The sequence below is a fragment of the Aethalodelphis obliquidens genome, unplaced genomic scaffold, assembly GCF_003676395.1.
Source record: "Aethalodelphis obliquidens isolate GAN/ISIS:26980383/991018 unplaced genomic scaffold, ASM367639v1 scaffold16, whole genome shotgun sequence".
NCBI lineage: Eukaryota > Metazoa > Chordata > Mammalia > Artiodactyla > Delphinidae > Aethalodelphis > Aethalodelphis obliquidens.
The window spans coordinates 18,580,294-18,608,130 of record NW_020837960.1 but is presented as its reverse complement, the minus strand read 5'-3'; the positions used below and the strand labels follow the sequence as shown (position 1 = coordinate 18,608,130).

At 50.5% G+C, this 27,837-nt stretch overlaps 2 protein-coding genes across 13 annotated transcripts in view; one reads left to right on the top strand and one right to left on the bottom strand.

Moving 5' to 3' along the window:
• Positions 1-27,837, top strand: part of DHRS12 (dehydrogenase/reductase 12) — a 60,336-nt gene that overhangs the window by 24,904 nt on the left and 7,595 nt on the right. For 5 of the 10 annotated variants that reach the window (XM_027116391.1, XM_027116390.1, XM_027116384.1 and 2 more), the window contains 5 exons: positions 5,965-6,026; positions 7,299-7,403; positions 8,801-8,891; positions 11,391-11,528; positions 12,673-13,167. In XM_027116391.1, the coding sequence (XP_026972192.1) occupies positions 5,965-6,026; positions 7,299-7,403; positions 8,801-8,891; positions 11,391-11,528; positions 12,673-12,833 (557 nt within the window). In that variant the 3' untranslated portion in view covers positions 12,834-13,167. Of the gene's footprint in view, positions 1-5,964; positions 6,027-7,298; positions 7,404-8,800; positions 8,892-11,390; positions 11,529-12,405; positions 13,168-13,465; positions 13,769-27,837 lie in introns of those variants that run through there. The other 5 variants (XR_003434781.1, XR_003434780.1, XM_027116386.1 and 2 more) reach the window with 5 other exon arrangements.
• The window catches only part of WDFY2 (WD repeat and FYVE domain containing 2), a 183,287-nt gene continuing 164,853 nt past the window's right edge, over positions 9,404-27,837 (bottom strand). For 2 of the 3 annotated variants that reach the window (XM_027116392.1, XM_027116394.1), the window contains exons 9-12: positions 26,021-26,122; positions 25,038-25,168; positions 22,104-22,212; positions 9,404-9,729 (exon numbers count right to left, since the gene is read on the bottom strand). In XM_027116392.1, the coding sequence (XP_026972193.1) occupies positions 9,697-9,729; positions 22,104-22,212; positions 25,038-25,168; positions 26,021-26,122 (375 nt within the window). In that variant the 3' untranslated portion in view covers positions 9,404-9,696. Of the gene's footprint in view, positions 9,730-19,912; positions 21,061-22,103; positions 22,213-25,037; positions 25,169-26,020; positions 26,123-27,837 lie in introns of those variants that run through there. The other variant, XM_027116393.1, reaches the window with a different exon arrangement.

Here is a 27,837-nt window from a genome sequence, read left to right as displayed (position 1 = left end):
TCTAGGGCAAGCCCTAGCCCATCACTCCTCTCATTCTTGAGACATTTTCACCCAGAGGACTGATAGATTGGGGGTGAGGAGGCTAGACTTCAGGCATCAGGGGAGACTGGTGGGGTCTGGAGCTCCTGAAGCTACAAGGTAGGACCCCTCGGCCCCCAGAACGGCTTTGGAGCCCTGGGTGAGGCTCTTGGTCTAAAACTGCACTGCGGGGGGGTGGGGGGCGGTGGCTGTGCCGCCCTCCTAAGGACAGAATGGATAAACCCAAAAGTCAGAGATCTTCTGCCCCTTGGCTTTGGTTTTCTGCCAGCCATTGAGGCTGCTTTGGATGAGGCAGAAACACCTTCCAGAGCTGAGCCCCTGGGCCACGATGGGCCTCCCCACCTGCCTGCCCGCCACTCTGGGGTGGTGTCTGAGCCACTGCAGTGCCCGGGCCGGGGCGAGCTCTCTCGGGGCCCCGTGGGGACCATGCCTCCTGTTCTCCCAGCCAAGGAGCACTGGCCCCAATTCAGGAAGCCATTGAGGTGCCCGACCCCATCCTGGCCCGGGGGCCCAGGACCTTATGGGTTGATCTGGCTGGGATTCCATGGGTGTTTTTAAAGGAGAGCTACTCACAGCAGTTCTACCACACACCCATTTGGGGAATTTTAAAAACAAAACCCCAATTAAGCACCTTCATGCCTTTAATAAGCCCATTCTCTCCCTGCTGTAAAGCAGGCTCTTTCCTTGTGCCCCAGGTGTAGTACCAACAGCCTCCCTCTCGGATGTGACAGCAGGGAGTGATGCAGTCATCTTCCACCAGAAACACTGGTTGAGCTGTAGCACCCTGAGGTACAGACCTTGGATGGCCTGGGGAGGACAAGGAAGTGATAGCATATTCACTTTGTGGGTTACCTGGAGCCCAAGACAGGTGCCAGAGCTCCCCCCTCTCCTCTCAGGTGGACCCTTCCCACCTCACAGGTAGAGCTCACAGGTGTCCATTCCCACATTTAAACAATGCTGTCCAGCTGCTCACAGCTTCAGCCACCCTTGAGTGAGCCCTCTCACCCCCAGGCTCTTTGCACAGACTGTGCTCCACGCCTGGACACCCTCCTCCCATCCCTACCCTCTCCTAGCACCCTGCAGCTTAGTCCTGCCTCTCTCGCCTCTAAATCTTAGCTCAGGTGTCACCTCACTGCTAACTCAGGCCCGATGCCACCGCCACCCCATCCCATGTGCTCAGAGCAGTCTCTTCTGCACAGCACTGACCTCACTGTGGGTGTAGGTTCATTACATAATAACCTGTTAATGCCTGGTGAACACCCTGCAGTCAGGGAGTTCTCACAGTATCCCTAGTATTTATCACTGGGTCTGGCATTTAGCAAGTGGAACTGGAAGCGGGGGAAGTTGAGGTTGGGGGCAAAGGGAAAGATCTGACTCATCCTCACCGCTGTCTGACCCCAAACCAAGAGTAAATACCCCACGAGAAACTGATGACTCTAATGCCTCTTAATGCCTCATTTTCTCTGGGACTCTGTGCTCCCAGCTTCCCCAGGTAATATGATCTTTGAAATGGTCTTTATATAATTTGTAAAGTCAGTGTGTGAGGCCCCTAGGCTCGCTATGGGATGTTTGTGTTATTGTACCAATGGGAGAGGTACCCAATAGTATTCATCACGCAACTGTCTGCTCCTTTAACATCTACACCAGTAACCTGCCAGGGGTAGAGGGACAGTCATTTTCTCCGGCAGATAGTACAATTGGTAGGAGCATATACCCGAATACACCCGCTTAGTAACCAAAGTGGCCTTATTTCAAGCTGGCTGTGAAGGTTTCTTAATAGAAACTCCAATCAGTTCTCCTATGCTAAATGTAAACATTGCAGTAGATTTTTCTCATCAAACAATACTTTTAATGCTACTGAAATATATCATACCCATGATGTGGTATGATTTCAGGAGCACCATGAGTTTATTATTCGGATGGAAATGTGGTTTCAGGCGTGCTTTAAGAGTACTCCGCACCTCTCCTTCAGCGTTACCCGGATGTTACAGTGTAACATCCCTTCCTAATGAGCTTATAGAGAGAGATTGGCTTCAAGTCATGTACCCATGTCATAAAGGTCCTTGTTGCCGTATTTTAGAAGACTACGTCCAACATAAATTCCACTCCCAAATCTCTTTCTCGTAATGAACCTCCATCGACATAATGAGTTCCTTGGAAGGAAGGCATTGTGTAAATTAAAAATACTAATGAGTCATAATGATAATGAGTTATTTTCCTTATTACTGGGAGCAGAACTCAGCTTGGGCACATTATCCTGTGGCTGAAGGTGTCTTCCCTACACCCAGACCTGCCCTCCCCCAGGAGCCCAGACTAAAATAGGTTCTCTTTTTTTTTTCTCTCCTCATCAAAGCTCTGAATCCCCCAGATGTCCCTGATCTTGGCTAGTCAGTCTCAGGGGAATGGAAGTTACTAAACTGGTTCGTACTGAGATAGGAATGACCCGGAGGCACCGTAGCTGTTTCCAGCAGCGCTCCGCTTGCACCTTCCCAAGGATATTCCTATTAGCTGGTGAGCACAGGTGAGCTGGTGGATTTTCTAGCTAAGGCCAAGTCCAGTGTCTTAGGGATTGTCTGGTTACAAGGAACAGGAACCCACTCAAGCCGACTAAACAAAACTGATTTACTGCGGGGGAGGCAAGGGCAGCGTTCACAGAACTTAGCGGCAGAGGCACAGCTGGGCTTTGGGAGCGTCAGGGACAGGACAGGAGAGCGTGAGGAAGCGGGGTGAACTTTTCCTGTTTCTCTGGGACCCTTGTCCACAGACTCTATCCCAGCCCTCCTGTCTCTGCAGGATGCTTTTCCGTGCACATGGGCCAAATATGGCGGCTGCTGAGTCAAGGGTCCCGTGCCCGTGCTCTTGCGGGGAGGGTTCGACTGGTACGGCTTGGCTCAGGTGTCGCCCCTAACTCAGTCTCCTCTGCCCATGGGGTCGAGGTTGCGTGGCTCAAACACAGTGCCTGGCCCCGGGTCATGACTCGGTTACGTGTTGTTACAGGATGCAGGGCCCAGCCCTAAGGGGAGGGGATGGGGCACATCTCCAGAAGAAGTCTACCACACCAGGTCGAGGAGTTTTCTGCTGAATTTGGTTGGGCGCCTGGAGTGTTGAAGGGCTTTGGGGCAGGAGAGTGGCATTGGCGCCTGTGTTAACAGTGGGCCCGTGGTAGGATCTGTGAGCTGGGCAAGGAGCTCCTGGTGCCATGTTCATCCTAAAGGAGCAGTGACTTGCAGACAACGGGATTCATTCCTGCTCCCTTGGCACCGGAGTCGGTTGGGACTCTGTGGTTGAAGGACTCAAGAAAAGGGAGAGTTGCCATGTTTTCCATTCTGCGTGGACTTGCTGGGAACTTGGAAAAGTCACAGAACCTCTCTGGGATCCTCTTAATTCCAATTCTTTTAATTAAAATAATAATTATATATATATATAAATATACACATACATACTATATTTTTCTGTTATTAATTTAGCAGATTCTTTTAAAAGATCTTATTGGCTTTATTCAGAGATTCCTAAATTGGGGAACATCAATCTAGCAATAGATAGGAGCCTCAAAGAACTGTACAAGGCAAGAAATTTTATAGGCAGAACGGAGCAGGAACAGGGAGGTTGTACTGGGCATGTAGCAGATTCTTCCTGTGTTTCTCTTTGCTGGCCTGGAAAGATGCTGAGGGTACACAGGAAAGGCCTCAGAAAGCTGGCTAGGAGGCTGGAGGACGATAAATCACTTGTGGCTGGAAAGAGAGAGGCTTCGTCTCCTTCTCAGGGAGGAGAAATGCTTGCTGTGTGTGAAGAGTGATATATGTGCTTTGAAATGATAAAGCTGGGGACCTAGGAGGCAAAAAGCATACAGAAGCACACGATGGCTCAGATCTGCTGGGGGCGGGGGGACCCAGAGAGCAGGATGGGAGAGGCCCGTTTTGTGGATTTGGAATGCGGGAGATTTTTTTTTTTTTAATGATAGAAAGGGCCCTGAAGGTCTGCTGCTAAAAACTGCAGTTTCTCCAGGAGTTTTAAAAAAATCACCTACCACCTGGCTGTGCCCCACAGGTGAGTGTATTTGGTAGGGATGAATGGCCCAGCTAGTCTTCCTGCCGGTGACTCCGTCAGCATCTAAACTGATACCGGTAGGGTATATTCTCGCAGAGGATGAAGCAGAAAACAAAACACGTCACTGGTCTCCTGGGTCGGGGGAGAGGCGCAGAGGGGCTACCCCAGCTCTCATCCGTCTAGGAGGAGCGCCTGGCCAGTGGGGTGAGCGAGTGCGGCCCTCGGCCCATCCCGGGCTTCTGGGAGGGAAGCAGCGGAGCCTCTGGAGGAGGGGTGCAGGCCTGTGGTGTGGAACCTGCTCCCAGCTTTCATTTCCTTCACCCCAAGGAGTCGTTTATGACAATCCGTCACGGCAGGCTGATGGGGCTGATAGCTTTTGGCAGAAGTCCTTTCTACTTCTCGCAAATTAAATCACAGAGAAAGTCACCAGCAGTGAATGCAAAGAAAGTGTTCAAGGCCACTGCACGGAGGCCAACAGCTGTCAGAGACCCAGCGTTTGCCAGACTTTAAAAATCCTGCACACTAACGAGGCTGGCACTTCAGCGACAGGTTGGGGTGCAGACACCAAGAATGCCGTGTGGCGTCAAGGGCACAACTCAGCATTGCTAATAATAATAATAGGAACAGTAATAATAATGAAATAAAATGGCAACAACCAATGTGCACAGAGAGCTTTCCAGTCTACGTGCACATTTTCGTTTCACCACAAAACCCTGCGATCCTAGGAGGTGGGCTGTCCAGCTATGGCCTCCCTTTCACAAGTAAAGAAACCAAGGCTGAAATGCTTTGTCGACCTGCCCGTGGTCACACCGCTGGTAGGTGCCAGCCAGGACTCAAATCCAGGCTCCCGGCTCCCCCCAGCGCCCTTGCTGTGACACCAGGCTGCTCCGGTGAGCCTGGGTGCAGGGCCGGGCTCAAGGTGGTGGGCAGAGCTGGGCAGGCAGAAACTCTGACGAGTGGCCCAAAAAGAGCCCAGGGCTTTCATTTCAATTCCCCGACCCTCAACCTGTTAACACAAGGTAATATATGTTCATTGTTTGGAAAAAAAAAAACAGATAAGCATAAGAACAGGGAAATAATAATTGCCCACTCAGAGATAAGCATTTTGAACATTTTAGTGCACCACAGTATCATCCTTGCAGATACTTTTTCTTCATTTTGACACATCTTTCCTCACAAAAACGGAATTCTGTTCCTCCTGCCGTTTTGTAAACGTCTCATTCCATGTACTGTGAATATCTCCATGTCAGATACACTTCAACAATATTTTTCTCATTTCGTTACAAATGTTAGACATACAGTTTTTATGATTGCAGAAATAACCATAAGGTTATATGCTCATTGTAGAAATATTCAAATTCAAACCATACAGAAATGCCCAGCAAAGGAAGCAAACGCTTTACTTAATCCCACCCTTGGGGCCTAAGCAGTGTTGCTACATTTCACATTTCCTGTTCATGTTTTTCCGTGCACACTCTAGACATAATGAACATATGTGTCTATATACATTTTTTTTCTCTGCCAAGTGGGATCACAGACTGTTGTGCAGTTTGCTTTTTTCCTTCCTCTGGTGAGGACATTTTATTGTCTCAGTCCCTGAGGTTCTAAGGCATCTTTGTTCCAATCCTGGGGAAAGGAAACCATGAGGCTGGAGAAGGGACAGGATAGTGGGTAGTAGCAACTCAGGGCTGGTTCCAGCGATCCAACTAGAAACCCTCTGAGAGGAGGGGACCGCAGCTCAGGCAGCCCCTTGCCGCTCACCCGGAGGAAGCGGGTAAACGGTGCTACCTCACCACCACCCCGCGGCCACCTGAGAGGAGGGGTCCCGCGGCACCAGATGGCCCCATGCCCCCTCATGAATGCTCTGTGCCTCCCCAGGTGTGTATGTTCTCACGACCGCCCTGATCCCCATCTTGGAGAAAGAACACGACCCCAGAGTGGTGAGTTGACTTTGGGGATGTTTTGTAAGTAAATGACTTTGCTCCTGATGGGAAATCAGTGGTCCTACGTTTGTTGCCCCAACTGTCCCGAGGGGGCCATGCTGTCCACGTCCATAGGGGGAGCCAAATTCTGTCCCCTGGGTCCATGGGCCTTCTGTTGGATAATCTGAGATCCAGCAGCGGTGTGCCAACCCAGACGGCGTCCAGGTGGGTCTAGGGAGGGGCCAGTGAAGTGGGGAGGGATCCAGGTCAAGGTGAGGGTCAGCCTGCGGCTTTGTCCTCAGGACACACGTACTTGAGGGGCTTGTAGGCGTGGCCTGGGATTCCAGAATGCTCGCTCTGGCAGTAGAGACTTCCTGGGAGCCGGCTGTCCATCCTGCCCCCCCTGCCCCACTCTCAGGGGCCCTCCACCCTCCCTGCTCCTGCCTCTTGCCGCGGCTGGGTGGCTGCTGCCCATACACAACCAACGAGTCCCCTGCCAAAAGGGAGGCAGAGCTGTGCAAAGCCCCAGCCCTCACTGTAGGCTCTTCCCCAGTGTCATCTGGGAGTTGGCAAAGCCTTCAGAAAGGGGAGCTTCTGAAGAGCAGGGGGAGCCGGGGAAGGCAGTCAGCAGTGGGTGGGTGGGTGCACTTCCTGGAGAACCTGCCTCTCAATGGGGAGGGGACAGGCTAATGGGTTACAGTGACGGAAATCAGAGGAGTCGGGAGGAAGGCTGCATTCTCTGTGCTGTGAGGGCCAGAATAATGACCTCCCCTGATCCGAGAGGTCCAGGTCCTAGTTCCTGGCACCTGTGAATGTCACCTTGACGTGGCCAAAGGGGACTCTGCAGGTGTGATTAAGTTAAGGGTATTGAGATGGGGAGGGTATCGTGGATTACCCAGGTGGGCCAGTGTAGTCACAGGGGTCCTAAGAAGAGGGCCAGAGTCAGGGGAGACTTGACAGTGGAAGCAGAGGCGGTCGGCATGGTGCAGCCCCAAAGCAAGGCATGCGAGTGGCCTCTAGAAGCTGGAGAAGGGAAGGAACGGATCCCCCCTGAAACTGCCAGAAGGAATGCAGCTCTGCTGACACCTTGATTTTAGCCCCATAAGACCCGTTTCAGACTTCTGAATTCCAGAGCTTCCAGTGGGGAATTCATCTGCGACTTTATAAGCCTCTAAGTTTGTGGTCATTTGTTGCAGTAGCAACAAGAAACCAATACGCTGCTTGACAGAGAAGAGGGATGGGAGGGTATTATGAACTTTTCTGTACATATCTCCATTATATTTATTGCAGGTGACAGTCTCCTCTGGAGGAATGTTGGTTCAGAAACTGAATACCGATGACCTACAGTCAGAAAGGACAGCATTCGATGGTACCATGGTCTATGCACAAAACAAAGTACGTGAGGGGAGTTTCTCAAGGCTGCCACCTGGGTGCTTTTCCAAGGAAGGCTGATTCTGGGATTCACGTTAATTTGGACCATAGTAATTCCCAGCAGCACCTGAATGTTCCCCAGTGGAGAGAGAACCCTCTTCTCCATCAGGAGCCTGGCCCAGCCCAGCTCTGCCTGGACCAGGGTGGGGCTGGGGGGCTTCAGCTAGCCCCTAGGAAGAGCCACAAAGGCCGCCACCTCTCTTCCCTGGTTTCTTAGACCCACAAAGAGCATGGTGAGAGCCGGTGGCCGCCACAGCAGGAGCCCAGCAGGGGTTCCTTGCCCGGCACGGCTCAGAGGGAATATGGACCCAGGAAGTCACTCCTCTCTCCCTGGGCAGCCCCTGCTCACTGGCTGGACAGATGCCCCTGGAACAACGCTGGGTTTCCGGGCTCCCTTTGAAGGGCATGTGCATCCAATTCTGAAAGGAAAGGGCAGGGGTCCAGATCTCATGCCGGATCTTAACAGAAAGTGTTGTCACGCCGTCGTTCATCAGCTCATCACAGCTGTTTTTAGAAGCCGGCTATATACCTTCCACATTTATAGTTCTGGCCCCTCAGTTCATTACTTGGGTGGGCTCCCTCGTCGTTTGTGAAGCTGCCAGTGCCCACCAGCTGTCCCTCCTGTTGGTGTGGTCTGCCTCTGTCCGAAACCGCCCCCCCTGCGCCCTGGCTCTGCCCCGCTTTCCCTCAGCGAGCCCCAGGCCAGCTCCTGGTGGATTACTTCTCATGACTCAATCCTGACAATTGAAGGAACCATACTTCTTGACAGTTTTTCCAGGGAACATGGGAACAAACCACTCACTCCGTAAATGAGGCCCAGATGGAGCTCTTTGCAAAACGTAATCAAAGTGCCCTGGGATTGGGCAGTAGTCTCCCTGCAGCTGAGGCTTAAGTGGGGGGTACTTGATATTTCAGGGAATTTGCAACAGCTGTGTTCTCTAAGCATCCCCAGTACGCGTCCTACACTCTAAGGCAGGAGTTCCTTCACAAGTCCACAGACACCCGCTCAGTGCCGGCCTGAGGTAGCGGTGGCCAGGGTACACAGTGAGCGGGCCCCAGCAACGAACACCGCAACACAAGCAACTAGGAAAGAGGACTCTCTGGGTGTCATTTCCGGAGGGGGAGGGGAGGGGGAAGCCCCCGGGCAGCGTGCGGCGTTGGCGTTCCCTCATTTCCGGTGCTGGTCTGCGTCTCAAACGGAGGGGCCGGGACGCAGCGCTGGGTTGTAGCCGGAGCTTGTGGGGTAGAGAGCCGATTCTAGAGCAAGGTGAAATCTGACATGGGGGGCGGGCGAGGCAGGGTAGGGGCCCCCTTGCCCCCCTCCCGTTTGTTCATCCTCGCCCCCCACCCACCCCGTGCAGAGGCAGCAGGTGGTCCTGACGGAGCAGTGGGCCCGAGCGCACCCGACCATCCACTTCTCGTGCATGCATCCCGGCTGGGTCGACACCCCAGGTAGGTCTTTCATTTCCACGGCGCCTGCGTTTCATCTAAAGGTATCTTGGGCGGCCGCAGGACTGACTCTGCCCTGGACTGGCCTAAAACCAGTATCAGGAGGACTAGGAACGGCTTCGTTTCCACTGAGAGGGGCAGGCTGGTCCTCACAGGCGGAGCTGCTGTTAATCTGCCCCGCGCCTGGCGGAGAGAGGGGGCGGCCCTGGGGTGGGGTGCGGCTGGGGGCCCCTCCCTCGGGACGGGCGGAGCCAGTGCACACTGAGTGTCGGAGAGGAACGAACCGAACCGAGGGGGGCAAGAGGGACCGAGGGAAGTCAACGGGAGACGCTGGGAACGTGGGGATAGGCCAGGCCACCTCGCCGCCGCCGCCCGGGTTCCTAGAAGTAGTGATGCACACAGGTCAGTAACAATCACGAAGGAGACAAGTGGAATTTTCTGGAAGCGCGTTGGAGCAGCAGGGAGGGAGAGAAGAGCTCTCCTCGGGATCTGGCCCTCCCAACTCCGTGGCCTCGGGTAAATCACGTGGGCTCTGTAGCTCTTTCCTCCGCCCCTGAAAACAGCAGCACAGGAGCACCCCCAGGACACCTGAGAGCCCAGAGCTGCTCACAGCCGTGTCTGGATACTGACGCGTGTGTCCTCACAGCCCCACTGCGGTGGGCACTAGCATCATGCCCATTTCCAGATGGGGAAACTGAGGCACGGGGGGGCCAGGATGGGCCGGCTGGGCCCGGCCACAGTGTCGTGGGAAGCAGGCTCTCTCGTACACGTGCTGTCGTCCTTTCTGAAAGCCGGTTGAGCAGAAGCCTTAACGTTTGTATATACATCCTTGGAATTCATCCTAAGAAATAATGAGAGATGTGGAAAATGAGGTTCCTCATCACAGCACTCGTGCTAGGAGAGTGAGTTAATAAATTATGGAGCACCTGTACAAGAAATGTGTTCAGCCCTGAAAACTGCTGGGGAGAAATGTCTATGGGAAAGGAAAACTGCACTGTACCATTAAGTGAATGTATCAGTCCCCCAAACTGTACTGCCTTAGGGTCTTATTTTTGCTACGCCCATATCCCCGTGGAAGAAGGCGTATGTTGGTGCCACGCAGCATCCCATGGAGCTGGCGCGGACCCGCCCTCTGGGGCACGGATCTGAGGACGTCTGGCAGCCTCCTGTTTTACATGCAGAGGGGGTGTCCTCAGCCAGGCACACCAGGAGGGACTCAGGCCAGGGGTGTTGCGAGGGGGTGGCTTCTTCTTGTCGCTTCTGGATGGGAGACATGCCCAGCCCTGCCTGACCAGGTAGCTCCGTCAGGCCGTGGAGGGCAGCCAGCCTGTCATCCTCCCAAGGACATCACCCTGACAGTCCTCGTGTCAACCTGTGTGCTTGCAAAATCTGTGCTCCAAGCCCACCCCCTGGATCCACCATCGGGGTCAAGGTGCAGTTTGCCCTCTATTGTCCACAGGTCACAGGGCAACGACTGGGCCTCTCGGGTGCAGATGGCCTGTCTGGGGACACAGAAGCCCGAGGGAGGGCTGGGCAGGGCCTGAGGCCGGGGACACTTGTCCTCCCCGAGTGCTGTGACAGAGGATTCAAATTCCTTCTCTTTGCTCATCAGTATTTCCTAATTTTTCCACAATTAGCAAGTACTGTTTCTATGAAAAGAAAAAAAAATTACTTTTAATATAAGAACTGAGGGCCTTAGATTAGATGATCCTTTCTCTCTCTGAAATCCTCTGATCTCATTACGGCTTTCAGACGTTGTTTTCTCTGCCTCCTTTTCTTTCCTTGGCTTCACGAGAGAACAGTTTTGTTTCCCAGCGTGCTCACTGTTGGGACAGTGTGTTCCCCGAGGTCTGTGGGCGGCGGGGCTGGGCCTCCAGTGGTGAGGACGGGGGCCCTGGGGAGGTGACACCAGGAGGGGAACCTCTGTGTAGCCGGGTGTGGGGGGCAGGGGGAGGACGAGTTAGAGGAGCTTTGGCAGAGGAATGAAGAAGTTCCTCCCCTTCTTACTACACTCCTCCCTAAAAAGCAGGAAACAGTAGTGCAGCCCGAGGAGCCATTAGCCAGGATCCTCAGAGAGGTCAGAATCCTTGGCGAGAGATGGTTCACCCAGGAAGCGGGAGTCTGATCCCCTCTCAGCTGCAGCGTGACCCTCCTTTCTTAGGATAGAAAGTGGGGAGGTGCTGGAGATTTTGCTCCCAGGGGACGGGCTGGTCTGGGCGCCCGGGGCCCAGGGGACACGGGACCCAACACACTCGGGGCTCTGGTGAGCAGCACTTCCCTCCCAGGCCGCAGGGTGACACCTCAGGGGCTTTGTGACAAGGCTGTGTGAAATCTGGACAGCCTGGAGGAATGCTGTGTTCAAGTGGAAAGAGGGCAGTCCGTGGTCCCATTCCATTTTATCGTTGTTATTTTGTCATTGGAAGAAGCCAAGCGCGGGCAGCGTCCTGGCTTGAGGATGCTGTCCTCACCTCCCTGTCCGTGCCCACCCCCCCGCCCCTGCAGGTGTGCGGTTGTCGATGCCCGGGTTCCACGCCAGGCTGGGGGCCAGGCTGCGCTCTGAGGCCCAGGGCGCGGACACCGTGCTGTGGCTGGCCCTCACCCCGACTGCCGCCGTGCAGCCCAGCGGCCGCTTCTTCCAAGGTGACTTCCTCCCTGGGTGTGAAGGCGCCGCCGACCCTCCTCTCTGTGCAGCTCGGGTCTGGGAGGGACTGTTCCCCTTCCCCGTGATTGTGCCCGGCCTTCCTTGGCAGGGCGGCTCCTTCGCCTGTCGGGGCGCTTTGTGAAGGGCCTCCCCTCTGACTTCGCACCACCCGCTTTTTCCATCCACCTTTCTGAACTCAGTGGGTCCCTTGAGGATGAAATCCTCGGGTTGTCATCCTTGTCCTGAGTCTTGGGAGAGGCCGGGCCCTGTGGGCACCGCGGAGATGAACGCTCCCTCTCCGAAGACCCGGGGATGGGAGCTGCAAGCAGCAGTGCAAAGGGAATGAGTCTCTTCTTTCTGCTTCCGGGGGCAGTTATCTGTTGCGGGTTTGCTCCCAACCTGGGCAGCATCCCGACGGGCAGTCTGAGAGGAGGCATGCTGAGGGCGGATGCTGGAGGCCGGGGCCTTCTGCCTCTTTCCCCACCACGGATGTGGCCGCCTGAGCCATGATGGAGCTTTGGTGACCCTGTGGTGGCTGGGGGCGTGGCCGTACCTTCTCCGGTTCTCAAACACTCCACACTCCCCAAGCCCAAACCCCACCCCCGCCGGCACCCATGCCTGAGGACCCTCCCCCCAGCCCGCTGGAGTCCCTCAAAACCCAGCCCGACACCTGTCCTCCCCAACTCGGTCTCCCTTCTGTAGCACCTCATCGTCTGTGGGGACCCTTGAAGGCAGGGGTGGCATCTAACTCTGTCCGGTGTGGGCCCCGCCCCGGCAGATGTCCGTGACGTGACTGACCCGGGGCCCGAGTGGCGGGCAGAGGCTCGTCCACGCCGCCTCGCTGCTCACACCTTTGTTCTTCCCTCTCGCTTTTAGACCGGAAACCAGTGCCCACACATTTGCCTTTTGCTAGAACATCGTCCTCACCGGCTGAAGAGGAAAAACTAATTGAAATCCTGGAAGAGCTAGCTCAGAGATTTAAATAGGCCAGGCCAGACCCAACGCGGGGCTGGAACCGCCTCAGAAAATATGGGAAGGTGTGGCCTAGGGTTAGACCAGTACACGGACCCCACGTCTAGACGTCCCCGTAGATTGGCCCATATTCCACTGCTGTGGTCTGAGCTGCTTCCTCTCCTTCTGCAGTCATAGAAATAAGCCCCGTTCTTTATACAAAGCCTAGTATTGAAGCCGTGACCCACCATCTCCTCACTGTGGGACCACAGGTGGGTTACTTACCCTCCGGGGGCCTCATTTTCCCTGTCAGTGGAGATTTTAGTGCTACTGACCTCAAGGGGTGGTTTTAACGATTTCGTGAACTACTAGTAATGCACTTAGAAGAGGGCTTGGTGCGTCGTAAAGACCTGATATAGGTTTGTTAGCTGTTAACATCAGCATCTAACTGACGAGTGTGCTAAAACTCACGGAAAAAAAAAATCCCCCTAAGGGTTACCCCCTGTAGCAATGAGGAGCCACACAGAATGGGAGCTTTTATATTAAAGTAAATACGACTGGGGCTGGGAACTAGCGAATCTGCCTCTTCCGCAGTATCTTCTTTTCCCGTGTAAATTTCTCCTTTGGGATGTGGTTTTTTCCTAAGATTCCATGGCCTGGTTTATTTACATTTGCTACGATTAGAAGTGGCATGGACATACATACACTACCAAAGTAAAGTAGCTAGCTAGTGGGAAGCAGCTGCACTGCGCTGGGAGATCAGCTCCGTGCTTGGTGACCCCCTAGAGGGGTGGGATAGGGAGGGTGGGAGGGAGCCGCAAGAGGGAGGGGATATGGGGACGTATGCATATGCATAGCTGATTCTCTTTAAAGCAATTACACTCCAATAAAGATGTTAAAAAAAAAAGTGGCTTGAATTACGCACCTGGCATTCCGGCGCTACTGTTTGGTAAAACTTCTAAGCTATTTACATTTTATGTCTTAGTGACGCTGGGGAAAGTTGTAACAAAAATCGGTGGACAGATTTAGGATAGCTCCCTACACGTTCTGGATGGTCACGGCGAAATAAACCCACAGCGGAGGAGAACCCAGCTGGGCACCGCTCACCCAGTCCCACGGTGCGGGGCCTTCAGACGTGCCTGCGGTGCTCAGGTCCAGGCTGTCAGCCGAGGAGCCCCTAGGAAGGGGCTTTCTGGTGAGTCCGCCTGGAAGATCAGTGAGCAGCGGCCCCCCGGGCATGAATCTCTCCTTTCCTGAAGGAGGACGCGGGGGGCTGCCGCGGTGCTGGGTGTGGGCGGTGCTGGGTGTGGGCGGTGCTGGGGGGGGGCGGTGCTGGGTGGGGGGGGGGCGGGGCGGGCAAGGGCAGGCTGGATGGAGGAGGGGCAACCCAGCCGCCCCTCCCACCGGCCCTTTGACAGCGTGCAAGTAAGTCATCGACTTCTTCCCACTTATCTGTAAAATGGGCCTCATGAATTTTTACGAAGGCTTTTCCTGGCTGTATTTTTCCTGAGTCCTCTCTCCTTCATTTGGAAAGTTTATCAGCCACAGGTAAAGCAGCCTTGTGTGAAAAATAAACAAAATAAAAAGGTCTGCTCAGCCAGCCATGGTGAACGCCAACGCAGGGCTGCTGGAGTGCGTGTGTGTCACATGGCACAGCTCGACAACAATGACAGGACCACAGGTGCAGGAAGGCTTCCAGAGATTTATTTTAAACCGTGGCGGTAGCTTGCATTGAGTCTTTGACATTGGTCATGGCTACACATTCATTTTGGTTAGCGGGAAGCACAGTGGGAAAGTGAGCAGAGTTCAGAAACGTTCACGACATTCAGCAGCATTTGAATGGAGAACTGGATACATTTAACATAGTGGGAAATCCCTGCTTATTCCCACCTAATCACATTCAGGAAGTCAATGTCAAGACTGCTTGGTCTGGTTGGGGGAATCTAGTGGCAGAGGGTGTGGCAATGCCAGCAGGGTTTGGCTAGAACCACATTTGATAAATCTCTTCCAGCTTTGGGCGTATTACATTTTCAGCCTGACCCCTTGGAGAATCTCATTTCAAAAAGAAATAAAAAGACATCCATAAAGCAACACGCCCGCTGCAGCCAGGTTCCAACGTGGCTGTAGACTGGTGGGCGTGCAGGGTGGAAGCGTCCGTGTCCCCTGTTGTGGGGACAGTGGCAGGCAGGCACGAATGTGGGGCTAGCACCTTCCCGGTTGTCCAGTTAGTAACAGTTTTTGGACTTTTCATATAAAGATTTTCTTCTGCAAAATGACAGTACATTTGAAAAAAAAGCAGATGGCGTAAAACACAAATATGTAAGTATACAGTGGTTACCAGCGACACAAGTATTTTGGTCCATACTTCATATGCTACTAACATAAGGCAGCCATCCATTTAAATGAAAGAAAAAGTGTGTATAAGTGAAATACTTTTTTCAAACCATTTCTCCTTTTTGTGTTACAGTTTACCCTCTCATGCTTCCCAGAGAACCAAGGGGGATAAAAAGGAGAAAGGATCCTAAATATCAAAGTCACATTGTAAAACTAACCTTTAAGCCGACCTGCAATTCCCCTTCTCTCCCAAGAAAGTCAGATACACTTCTGTACACTCACGAAGGTGAACATTTTGAGGTATTTGTTTTTAATGAGATGGTACTATGATTGACTTGCACCTTCACCATCTTTTTCAAACCTCCTGGGCTCTAGACGGGAAAATACTGGAAGCAGTTTACTTGATGTGACACAAGACAAAGGCAGTGGGATATGCTCCCGTTGACCTGAGTGAAGTCAGCCACGTGCAGGCGGGTCACTGGTAATGGTTAGGTCAGTTTAGTAATAACAGTCATGGAATCATAGGATCACGGATTGGAAGGGATCTTAGGAACAATCATTGAATTCAACTTCTACTCAAGGCTTTTAATCTCCACATCTATTCCACTATAAATAGACAAGGGGCTACATACTGTCTGTTCCAAAATTCCCTGGCAAAAGAAACACAAAAGAGGAATCCCATTCCAGTGTTGGACAGATCTAATTTTACACCCTGCTTTCTTGTGTTTGGCCTAAACAGGCTTCTTGGTGGAAAGGATAATGTTTAAAGGCAAAATTACAAACTAAAAATATGGATGTCCCTGAATTAAGTTACGGACACATGATATTTGGGCACTGAAGGATAAAGGCAAGTGGATGGAATACAAGTATCAGTACTAGGAAGTACCGAGGCCCGCGGTGGGACGCCGGGATGCCCCTGCTCGGTAGAGTCGGGTCTCCAGGGCGGTGGCTGCCTGAGCTCTTTTACTGTCGCCGAATTGAGAAAGAACATTCCCTTCCGCTTGGCGAGTGCCACTGCGATGAGGATTTATCACATTTACCACATTGTACTGAAATGACCATTACTTGCAAGAACGATTCAAAGCCAGAGGGAAATGAGGGCAGCAGTGGCCTGCTTGCTCACGGGAAGGCCGTGTGGGTGCAGTGCCACTGCTGTCCAGAACAACCTCCTCCACAGGTCAAGGCCTGTCCTTTTTCAAAGGGGAGCTCCTAACCTGGGCCCCCAGGTAATAGTGGAATCAGTATGCCGTAAGCTTATCCAGGCCAAGTCTGTGCAAGCAGTGGTCTCCAGCCCCACCTCACAGCCTCCAGTGAGGGGCTGTGCCCCCAACAAAGTTCAAAAATTAGTTACCAGGGGTCATTTTAGGATAATAACTCCAGGTACTTACAAAGAAAAAGAAACTTTGATACCAGCCTCAGCTGCAGGGAAACTTGACTCTCTGGGTAGAGGTGCGTGGTGAACCGTGTGCTGCCTCTCTCTGTGGCCACGAGCATCTGCATCTCACGGTGACAAGAGCTCAGGCTCCAGGACTGCAGTTGTGCACTTGATGTTCTCTGGCAGCTCCAAACCGCCTGTGGGCCCCGAGCACCAGGCTGATGCAGGTCCTGGGCCTTTCTTTACGCTGCTCCCACAGCCTGGGCTCACAACAACTCATCCTTTAACTCTCAGCTCAGAAGCCCTTTCCTCTGCAAGGTCCCCTGGCTCCACCCGTGCGGGTAGGAGCACCTGCGCAGCTCCTGGAACAGGACCCCACAGCCCTCTGTCACTGGATTTACCACCTGGCACTGAAATGATCCATCTAGGCGACAGGATGGACCTCGTGACCCTGGGCCTGGTTCAAAGCCTGGAGTGTGGTGGACACTCAACAAAGGGTTGGACTGGACGAGAATTGGAGTCTCAAGGGTCATCTAGATCCCTCAGTGCTCAAGATGGACTTAATCTCTGTTTCCCAGTCATGTCGCTAGATAGGCACTTGCACATCCAGAAAAACATAACTTTGTTTTAAAGGAGAGGAAAAAAAGAATGTTTTTGGCAAAATGCTTTCCTTCACTTTAAAATATAAATCTTAGTGGACAAGGTCATTTATATACAATTAAACTACTATGAAAAGGCCAAACCAAAGGAATGTCATTTAATGGATATTTATGTCCAGTAACTTTGATAACATAGTTTAGATCTAGTTCCTTGCTTAAAAGGCAAAATTCAGGCGTTAAAAACTGATTAATGTTAAGAAAAAAATAAATTCTGCTTTTGAAAAAATGAACCTTAAAACAGGAAAAGAAAGGCAATGTTCCATAAGAAGGTCAATGAAGAGACTGGCTCAGCGCCAACCCACACACAGAGGGTGAGGTGGGCTTTCAGTGCCCCTGGATTTCCACTTAAACTTTGTAGCTGGGGTGGTCTGTGGGGAAGAGTGTAGGAAGGAGTTTATGCTGATGGAGACCTGCAGGAAGCACCTCACTGCACATACCCATCCGCTTGGAACCACAGCCTGGGGCCAAAGGCTGTGCCTACAATGAGAGGAACAGACCCGGTTCCGAGAGCTCCCTGCCTCGAGGCTGGAAGTCATTGCTCCCCCTCACGCCATTACCAGTTAATGTTCTAAAACAACTGTTCCTCGAAAATTCTTTCAGGTTTCCCTTGTTGATACCTCTGCGATCTCTAACTGCCTGGTGTGACTATAGTGTTTTGTGCTTGGAACATTCTAGATGTCTGAAGATCCCTTCCAGTTTTTGTGATTTTATGATTCTTTGAATAATTCAAACAATCCAGTAAGAAATACATCATGGTTGATTGACCTCAGATAAAAAGACACATGACTCCAAGTACTTAAAACCACTTGTGCTACTGTGGAGACAACCCAGGCAGTTAAAGGTTCCAGTAACATCATTTCTTTGGAGAAACTGAGAGCATGTGATTGGTTCTATCCTACCCAATGGAGGACAGCCACGTGCACGGTATGTGCGGGTTTGCCACTTTCCCAGCATAATCCTGTTAGGCTTTACTTGCCAGAGCTTCTGTATGTTGAAGTAACAGAGCAAAAAATATATATAAAGTGCAATTCCAGTGGGGTAAAACAAGAACTATGAGAGTTAACCCAGACAGGAGAAAAGCCAAGCGCTGGCACCAGCTCCCACTCCTAATGAATGAAGCCTCTATTCCATAAAAATGCTTGGAAGGCACCCCGACACCAACACATATCTACGAGTTACAAAAATGGTGGAGATAATGTAATACTCAAGAATTCACAGTATTATAGACACACACAGTTGGCGTGCTAAGCGCTTCTCACCAAGTTCAAGCACCTACACAAATGAGGAGAAAGGAAAAGGCAGGGCAACGGATACCTTGACATATCTGTGGTTACTGATCGTGACTCTCGTCACCAACGAGGTGTCCAGTGGTTTCAACCTCTGAGTGGCCCTGTGGGCTGGGATACAGACAGGCTGGGAGGGAGATGGCTGGACTGAAGTGCAGGGTCACAGACCAGAGGGACCACGGTGTCACATGTGGTCCAAAGGAGACAATCAGCTTTCCCAGTGGGGTCTGAGCTCATCGAGACCGAACTCAGATCCACGTCAGGTCTGCCGCGCACCTGATCCACCGTCTCCCTATCGCTGTGCTTGCCTCTCTATACACAGGCCGGGCTCCAAAGTTCAGGAAGGGAAAACATAGCGATTCTTTCCTACAACTCATTTCCAACACACAGTCCTTTATTACATACAACTTAAGTGGCTCCAGGTTCTAGTAGTAAACTACAAAATAGATATGAGTTTTTTTGTTTTTTTGCGGTATGCAGGCCTCTCACTGTTGTGGCCTCTCCCGCTGCGGAGCACAGGCTCCGGACGCGCAGGCTCAGCGGCCATGGCTCACGGGCCCAGCCGCTCTGCGGCATGTGGGATCTTCCCGGACCAGGGCACAAACCCGTGTCCCCTGCATCGGCAGGCGGACTCTGAACCACTGCACCACCAGGGAAGCCCAATATTTGAGTATTTTAAATTCCCTTTTTAAAGCTCTCTCACAGAGCAGTCATGCAGAAGAGACTCAAGTTAGTTATGATGGCTTTGGCTGATGGCAAGCAAGGATTGTGTGGAAGTGGCAGTTAAGTGATAAGTGGTAATTGCTGTGTGTGTGTGTGTGTGTGTGTGTACACAACCTTAGAGTATGGTCACATGGGCCCATCTGCCCTGATGTCCCAGGTCATGGCTGTCATGTACCATGGCTGCATGGGGCACACCCACTGTCCTGCTTCCCAAAGCTGCAGCAGCAGAATCATCTCAAGGAAGCCCGTCCCCCAGAAGCACACTTGGTCAGTGTTGGGGGAGGGATAATCCAAGTATGGCTGGGAGGCCTTCTCCCAGTTAGAAAGAAAATTAATGATCACGAGGGGGAAAAATTACTTTCAGGAAAAGAGGAAAAAAAAATAGGGAGGAGTTCAACTACTACCACCCCAAATTGTCAGATCAAAAGAGAACAAGATCCTGTGGAGGTAGGGCTCAGATAGGGAAGGGCAAGTAATTGGCCTGTTTAACTGCGAGGCTCTGCTTAATTAACCTGATGAACCCCAAGGACCTGGGGATCCCCCAATGCTCCTGACAGGTGAGGGCTGAATGAGGTGGCACTTGTGTAAAGTGCTTAGAACGGGGCGAGCACATAGCTCATGCCTGCTGCTAATTTCAATTCTATTTTTACAAATGAACATAAGATTTTTTTTTTTTCTTTGCGATACGCGGGCCTCTCACTGCCATGGCCTCTCCCGCTGCGGAGCACAGGCTCCGGACGCGCAGGCTCAGCAGCCATGGCCCACGGGCCCAGCCACTCCGCGGCATGTGGGATCCTCCTGGACCAGGGCACGAACCCGCGTCCCCTGCATCGGCAGGGGGACTCTCAACCACTGCGCCACCAGGGAAGCCCCCAAAAATAAGATTTTAAAAAAGAACTTCAATATCCCAAGTTGAGTCACTACACACAAGAATATCTCAATTTATCAAGTTTGAGTGGATTCCCTTAAAATTAGCGTTTAGATTCATCTCCTAAAGCCTCCCCCTCCCCCTCTTTTTTTTTTTTACATTCCCAACTGGAACACAGCATGAACTGTAGGATTCAGTACCTTTTATGTCTCAGATCACACAATTTTAGTATGAAAGTGTGCAAAGTGTTCTCATAAAATACATGAAGATAAAAATCTTTAAATATCTCGTTTTGAAAGAAGAAAATACAGACGGTGAGGAATAAAGCAGGATACAACCTCGCAGCAATGAACATGTTCAAGTTCAGAGGTGACATCACATAGAACAACGCATTTTAAAGACACTATTCTTGAAGGACACAGGGTTTTGTTGTTTTGTGTTTAATATGAAGAGCGACAGGGAGCTGTGTCAATAAAACTAAAACCTAAAAGGCTCAGAAAGCTCCAGCTGAATTAGAAATGATCCAGGCACTGAGAGTTGAAGGCCTGAGTTATGATAATCTACTCTGTGGCTGCGAGTGGCTTTCTCACAACATTTGTTTTTAATGCAGGAAAGACAGAGAAAAACTGAGGCAGAAACACAAGGTCATTTCCACTCCATGAGAACATGTACGACCTAGATATCACAAACAGATCACTCTCAGGCGATTCAAGAGTCAGCTGGGAAATCCACATGAATGGTTTTCCAGGTCTCTCAATGGGAGGGGATTTCTACGAAAGCAGAAACACTGCAAATAAACTGTGAATACGTACACTCTGGGGAACAGCCGATGAAGCCGAGGGTGGATACATAGAGAAGAAAAAGATGCCGACCACGAGATACGTGTCCAAGTGAAGGAAACACGGAAACTACTTTATAACTACCGAAAACACCCTGAACGGTTATACACGCCTCATTTCTCCGACACACAAAGCAACAACTAAAACGAAGTGGTGAAAAATATAAAACTTAAAACACCCCACACTGAGTTTGCAGTATACTCAAAACAAGGTAGCACAGCCAGACTGTATAAACCACTTGTTAAAAAAATATCCTCTTTTATATCGTATGAACAAGTTGCAAGAGTTCCCTCGCAAGAGCTCCCCGACCGCTCACCGCCGTGTGTGCGGGTCACACGCAAGCTCAGCTCAGCTCTTCAGCTTCTCTCCCACCACTCACGCATCTGCTTTACAGCTCCAGTCATGATTTAGGTTAGAACAACCGTTTCTTGAGTAAATACTATCTTTCTGGTGCCTGGAAGGGGCATCAAGACACAACCGGGGTCATATCCCACAACTGTAAAAAGAAGAAGATCTCTGATGAACTACCATTCAACTGTGTTGAGCATCCGCAGTCCTGGTAACTGAATTCAAGTGTATTTTTTAACTTAACAAGGAGCTAAGTACTATACGAACATCATTTATAAATCTATAAAATAGTATTTGTCCATCAAAAAGTTCAACATAACCCTCAAAAACAGGACAATGGCAGCTGGAAATTTTAATCCGGCTGATGGAGAATAAAGGCAGATTAGATTCATTCAAGGGGGAAGGGAAGTAACATATGAGGCAACAAATGGGTACCAAGATGTGCTGTGTCCTTTCTATATCTCATCTCATCTTCCAAACAGTTCTACGAAATGTCTCATTTTCAAAAATAAAGGAACCAAGCCTCCCAGAATTTACTTTAAACGTGCTCAAAGTCACAGAGGTCTGGTGGCTTCCAAAGGGGGTTATTTCAACTGCCCCATCCTGCTGCTGCCTCCAAGAAGGGACCAGAACGGGCCCAGGAAGTAGGGCTCAGTGAACGAGGCAAGCCTGAGCCTCTGGGTGCCTCAGAGAATGACACAGGTGTGGCCCCTTCAGTCCTGTGCCTCTGCTGTGTCACAAAATCCACGTGGTCTAGCGCAGTCCTCAGGCCCTGGAGGACTGCTCCTGGGTAACTGATCTCACGGGGAAAAGATCTTGTTTATTACTTGTTGGCTCATTCAATGCTCAGCTCAAACCCCCTCCTGAAGCCATCTCCAGCAGCACTATCTCCAGCTCCTGAACTCGTCCAGTAATTCTTGTCCATATTACTCTTTGGGCTGCTGAACATGCGACCTATTATTAACTGTCTTTCTAAAAGTATGTCCCCAGTAGACTAGCTGTTCCTTTCAGGCGAGAGCCATGTCTTATTTTGGTGTGCACAGCCAGTGACTGTTCACGGCAGGTAGCAGGTTCTCAAAAATGCTCACTGCCAAGGGTAAGCTTTGGAGCAGACCTCATGTGGTCTTGGGGCTCCTGTATATTTACACAGAGCCAAAGATGGAAAGCTTCTAAGATAAGAGAGCATCCTACCTTAATAACCTTGTCAGTTCCCGAAGTCAGTAACCATCCTCTGGTGGCATCAAAATGCACATGCACGATGTTATGTTTACTGTCGTGGAAGGTCGCCGTGGGTGCACGCCTGGAGGGAGCAAAGAGAGTTTCCAAGAGTGAAAGGCAGTAGTATATAAAGGAAGAAGATCTAGAGTGACATTAAGCTCTAATTTTTAGCCAAATGGCTAAAGTGACTTCACTATTAGAAACGCTCCTGGGACTTCCCTGGTGGTGCAGTGGTTAAGAATCCGCCTGGCAATGCAGGGGACACGGGTTCGAGCCCTGATCCGGGAAGATCCCACATGCTGCAGAGCAACTAAGCCCGTGCGCCACAACTACTGAGCCTGTGCTCTAGAGCCCGTGCTCTAGAGCCCGCGAGCCACAACTACTGAGCCCGTGCACCACAACTACTGAAGCCTGTGCACCTAAAGCCTGTGCTCTACAACAAGATAAGCCACAGCAATAAGAAGCCTGCTCACCGCAACTAGAGAAAGCCCACATGCAGCAACGAAGACTCAATGCAGCCAAAAATAAATAAATTAATAAATTTAAAAAAAATGGGGCTTCCCTGGTGGCACAGTGGTTGAGAGTCCGCCTGCCGATGCAGGGGAAGCGGGTTCGTGCCCCGGTCCGGGAAGATCCGACATGCCACGTTGTGGCTGGGCCCGTGAGCCATGGCCGCTGAGCCTGCGCATCCGGAGCCTGTGGTCCGCGACAGGAGAGGCCACAGCAGTGAGAGGCCCGCGTACCGCAAAAAAAAAAGAAAAAAGAAAAAAGGAATGCTCCTCAGAGCTACTTTTATTCCCTGGTGACATGTTATGATTTTTTTTAAAAAAGGGTAAAAGGATTCTTATACTCTCCAAAATGGTCAAACGATGTTGAAGTTTCTAAACGTCCTTTTGGAGATTTTGTTGCTCTGATTGAGTCTGTGAGGCTCTCTACCTGTGCTGTAAACAAATCTTTAAAACGACCCACAGTGCTTTTGCTGAGTTTGATCTCAGAAGGACTTGCTGGTAAAATAGTCTACCTTTGTCTATTGCATTAAAAAAAAAAGCACACTTGTTAAAACGCCCAAGACTGTCATTCTCATCTAAGGGCTCTTCATTCTTTCTCCTCTTTTCCCTGGTATAACTGCAGATCTGGTTTTTCTGTGGCATTCTGATGCTTTGACAAGTAAAACAATACATAAACAAACAATGTTATTTGCTTTTTAGTTTTTTAATCTGTGTATTTTTTTTAGTAAGAAGGCTGGTCAACTGCCTAGGTACTCTAGAGGCAATGCACATGTTCCCACGGAGAAGAAAGCAGAAGAAACAGTGATGTGGGAAAGGGGACAGGGACGTGGAAGGAGACTGCAGTTTTCTAATCATGTTTCACGTCGCCGCTCCTCGGCAATGGGCTCCCTGAAGATGGCTGTTAATTGCTCAATCTAGAGAACAGATCTTCAGTATCCCAAAACTGATCACTTTAAAATATTTAGAATTAAAGAATTAGGTTTAATTTGTAGTCACTTAGACTCTCTGGGTCTGTGTCTTCAATGAAGAATTAAACTAGAATATCCTGTCTCTTGCAGCTCTCTAATTTAATGAGAACTCATTAATTTCACCACATACGATGAGCAGAACATAACCAATGAACATAAATGCTTACTTATGCAAGGGCATCTTACTTAACATTTGCTATGACTAAATAAGAATGAAAAAAACACATACATTAACATTAGGGTTATCTGTAAGAGAACGCTTTGTTTTATTAATTTGCCAAGAATTTCCTTTAAATGCTGACCTCCTCTGATGCTTTTTTTTTTTTTTTTTTTTTTTTTTCGGTTCGGGGGCCTCTCACCGTTGTGGTCCCTCCCGTTGCGGAGCACAGGCTCCGGACGCGCAGGCCCAGCGGCCATGGCTCACGGGCCCAGCCGCTCCGCGGCATGTGGGATCTTCCCGGACCGGGGCACGAACCCGCGTCCCCTGCATCGGCAGGCGGACTCTCAACCACTGTGCCACCAGGGAAGCCCTACATGCAGCTTTTAAGACACCCATCTAGTACGTAAAATGATTTTACTCTAAACAGGTGTGGGGGTGGGTGGAGGTGGGAGAATTGGGCAATAAGTTCCCTATGAGATCCTGTTGTAATTCACTAAAAGGGAAACTTGGTGAAGACCATTCTGTTTACATCTGTTTTACAACAGCTGACATGAAAAAGACGACATGGGAGGAATTCCCTGGCAGTCTAAGTGGTTAGGACTCCGAGCTTCCATGACAGGGGGCACGGGTTCAATCCCTGGTGGAGGAACTAAGATTCCGCATGTCGTGCGGTGTGGCCAAAAAAACCAACCAAACAAAAAGGAACATAGATTAAAAAAATGAAAAGACAGCATGGATCTGTCCCACCCTCCCTGCCACCCCCCAACAAAGCACAGCGGCACAGTAACCTCAGGTCCTGGGTTATTGGGCGAGGCCGACCAGCAAGACTCAGCAGCTGGGCAACTGGCGGCACTGGCCTCTTAGGAGAAGTGGCTTAACTCTTCCTGGAAAACAAAAGCTCTGGAGCCTGTGGGCTAATTTGGTCCAAAATGATACCGGCTTGGGCTAGAAAGTAAACCCAGGGCTCCTGCACTGCTGGGCAATTCTCAAGAAAATGAGCAGACAGAGAGTTTGCTACAAGAACATTTCACGGCACACACCCCTGGGACTGACGAGAGCACAGAGATGATTTCTCAGCGTGCACTCTCTCCTCCTGCCCACAAGAGAACATGATCTCTTGGTGGAAAGGAGGGCTCTGCCCACCAGCCACGGTCTGCATTAGAAACCAGCAGGACTAGGGCCCTATTAGTCATGGCTGCGGCGCTGGGCGAAGCTCTTAGACCCGGCTCCCTCCTTAACCTCGACAATTCTGCGGATTGCTGGGACTTACTCCTCGTCGGTGATGGCCTCGTGACAGCTGTCACACACCCTCACTTCAAACTCGAAGCCCATCAGAGGGATGGAGGAGCGCTTGGAGCTGCACTTGCCGCAGACGGCCTTCCCGCACTTCCGGCAGTGGTGCTGGAGGGAGAGAAAACATGCTCCCTGCGGCTGCGCACCTCGGCCTGGCCGGGTAGGCTCAGGTGTGACCCATAGCGTCCAGGTGAGGATGCTAAACCAGAATGTTCCAGGAAACTGAAGGAACGCGCCAGGTGCTCCTCTTTTGGGACTGTTTATTCAGGATGAGGACTGTTTGGGAAGCACACGTGATCGTGCCACGGCCTCAGACCCCGCCCCCTTCCCCAGTCTCGGTGCTTTCCAATTATCACCGTATGAACTAGGACCCACCCAGCGGTCGGGTTATCTTAAAGCTGGGTGTCCAGAAGTGCCACCTCCAGAGGCTTCGCTGCTGGGTGAAGAACTGGGACGAAACCTGACTCAATCCACTGTCTGCACTTTGGCCGTGCTCAAGCTAGGCGACTGGCATTTGACTTCCTTGGGGCAGACCAAACCCAACCGTGGAATCAGATTGAAAATGCTGTATTATACGTAGATATAAATAACTAAAACTAAGATGGAAGGAAGGAAAGTGAAATTAAGAAGAAATAAACATCACTTACATAATTTCATGGTTTGGTACCAATATAAGCTAAGCACGGCCCCTCTAATTCTAAGGTACATTTCACTAGATGCCACTAGAATTCTAAAATCATATCCCTTCACTACTGGCACCAAGTGACTACGGAAACCGAATGCAGCAGGAATGAGCTACAGGAGAGAAAGGGAATAAACTAGCGTGCGGTCACAAAGTGACTCCAGGGCAGTAATTTACTCCCACTGCAGCTCTCGCCCAGGGGCGCTACTTCCTCCAAGATCATAAGGTAAAGTTATTTCTACACAATTACATTTTGAGGAAGCATCCGTATCACCCACCTGTCTCAGGCCAATTTTCTTGCTGTCCCACATCTGCTTGAAGTTCCAGAAGAAAGGCTGATCGCACTTCTGGCAGGAATCACTGTCCAACCATTCAGGGGTCTTGTCAAATAAAGCACACAACAGGTCACAGTGAGAAGCAGCCCAGACAGTGGAACCAGTGTCACTGCCGAAACTTACATAATCAAGATGTGTTTCTAAGAAACAGAGGTGTGATTTCTCAATCATTTTGAAAATATTTCCTAAATGCCTATGATGCGTCAGGTCCTGGGGATGTAGTGGTGAAGAGAAAGAATCTCTACCATCATGGAGCTTGTAATTTATCAGGGAAGACAATATGAAAATCTTATTAATAATAGTTATTATCTGAATCAGTGTAAGGATAAGAGGCCTGAGAAGGAGAAGCTCAGAGTGCTGTGAGAGTGGGATGACCTAGGCTGGGGTTCAGGACTTTGTCTCTGACAAATGATAACAAGCTGAGACCTGGGGATGCATGGCAGGAGACCAGGCACAGTGGGCTGAGAGAGGGGCAGGATGGCTGGAGCGCATGGGTGTGTGTAAGGGGGGAGCAGGGGAGGGAAAAGGGGGGGTAAGGGGGGGAGGGAAGGGTATGAAGGGCTGAGGCTGGAGGGGATGCAGGGGCCACACCACTGACAGCTATGTTGAGGATTTAGGACGTTATCTCATCTTTCCTGATCATATGCAATTATATTTGCTCTGATTGTGTATAATTACATACACCTGCCTATTACACATGCATGCAGCTACCCGCATTGGAGGGACAGAACCTGACCACAGCGGCGGGTTCTCAGGGAAGCTACCGGTCCTCTGTCTTGACAGGGCCTGGCAGGGTGTAAGGCTCTGCTCCTTGCCTCGTGGGTCATGTAATATCCTGGCTTTGTTCACTATTCCCCAACCCCATGGCGAGTACTCTAAACTATGTCAAACAGGTTTAAAGGATGTGTTAAGCTGAAAGCTATTTTATCAAATCTTTATAGATTCTCCATAGGGGGACGCTACATTTGCTTCTAGAGTTCCATGCTCTACTCTGTAAATTCATCCTCTGGCAGAGAGATTGGTCTCTTTCCATATATCACCTAACCCAAGGAATTGGGGAAAATACACCTAACCCCAGCGTTTCCCAAAAGCGAATTCCAGGGCACGCCAATTTGACTGACAGGACACTTACTGTAAAAGAGGCCTGAGATCAAACAAGTTTGAGAAATATGGTAAACAACGGCCTCCCCTCTCCGGGCTTCACAACGGACAGCAGCACAGTAAAGGCTCAGGAAGGACTTTGTTGATGTAATCCTTTTCTGAGGAAGACCTGTTATAGAACAGACTCAGGGACTTAGCCTATTCCCCTACCTTTAAGCAGAAATGAACCGAAAGCTACATATTTTCTCAGAAAAAAAAAAAGTAAAAAGGGGACATTTTAAGAGCTCTAATTCTTAGTCTATTTATTTTATTAAAACCGAAGAAAAGAAGTAAGCCTTTCACTTACTTGGTAATTTTCATGCCCTAATTCGTTTAAAGACAGATTTAATAAAATAATCCAAAGTGTTTTAGCTGAAGACAACATTTTACCCCTAAAAGACTTATCTATGTTGTGATTTTTCAGTACACTTATGATGCAGGAAAATCAGGAAGATTTACAAACAACTTACACACACACACACACACACACACACACACACGCACACACCCCGCTACACCTTTTACAAGGAAGCGTGCTGGTTTAGGACACATATGAAATACATAAGTGGGTGTCTATGAGGAGGGAACTGACAGTAGGGCTCTGAAAAGGGGGAAAAACA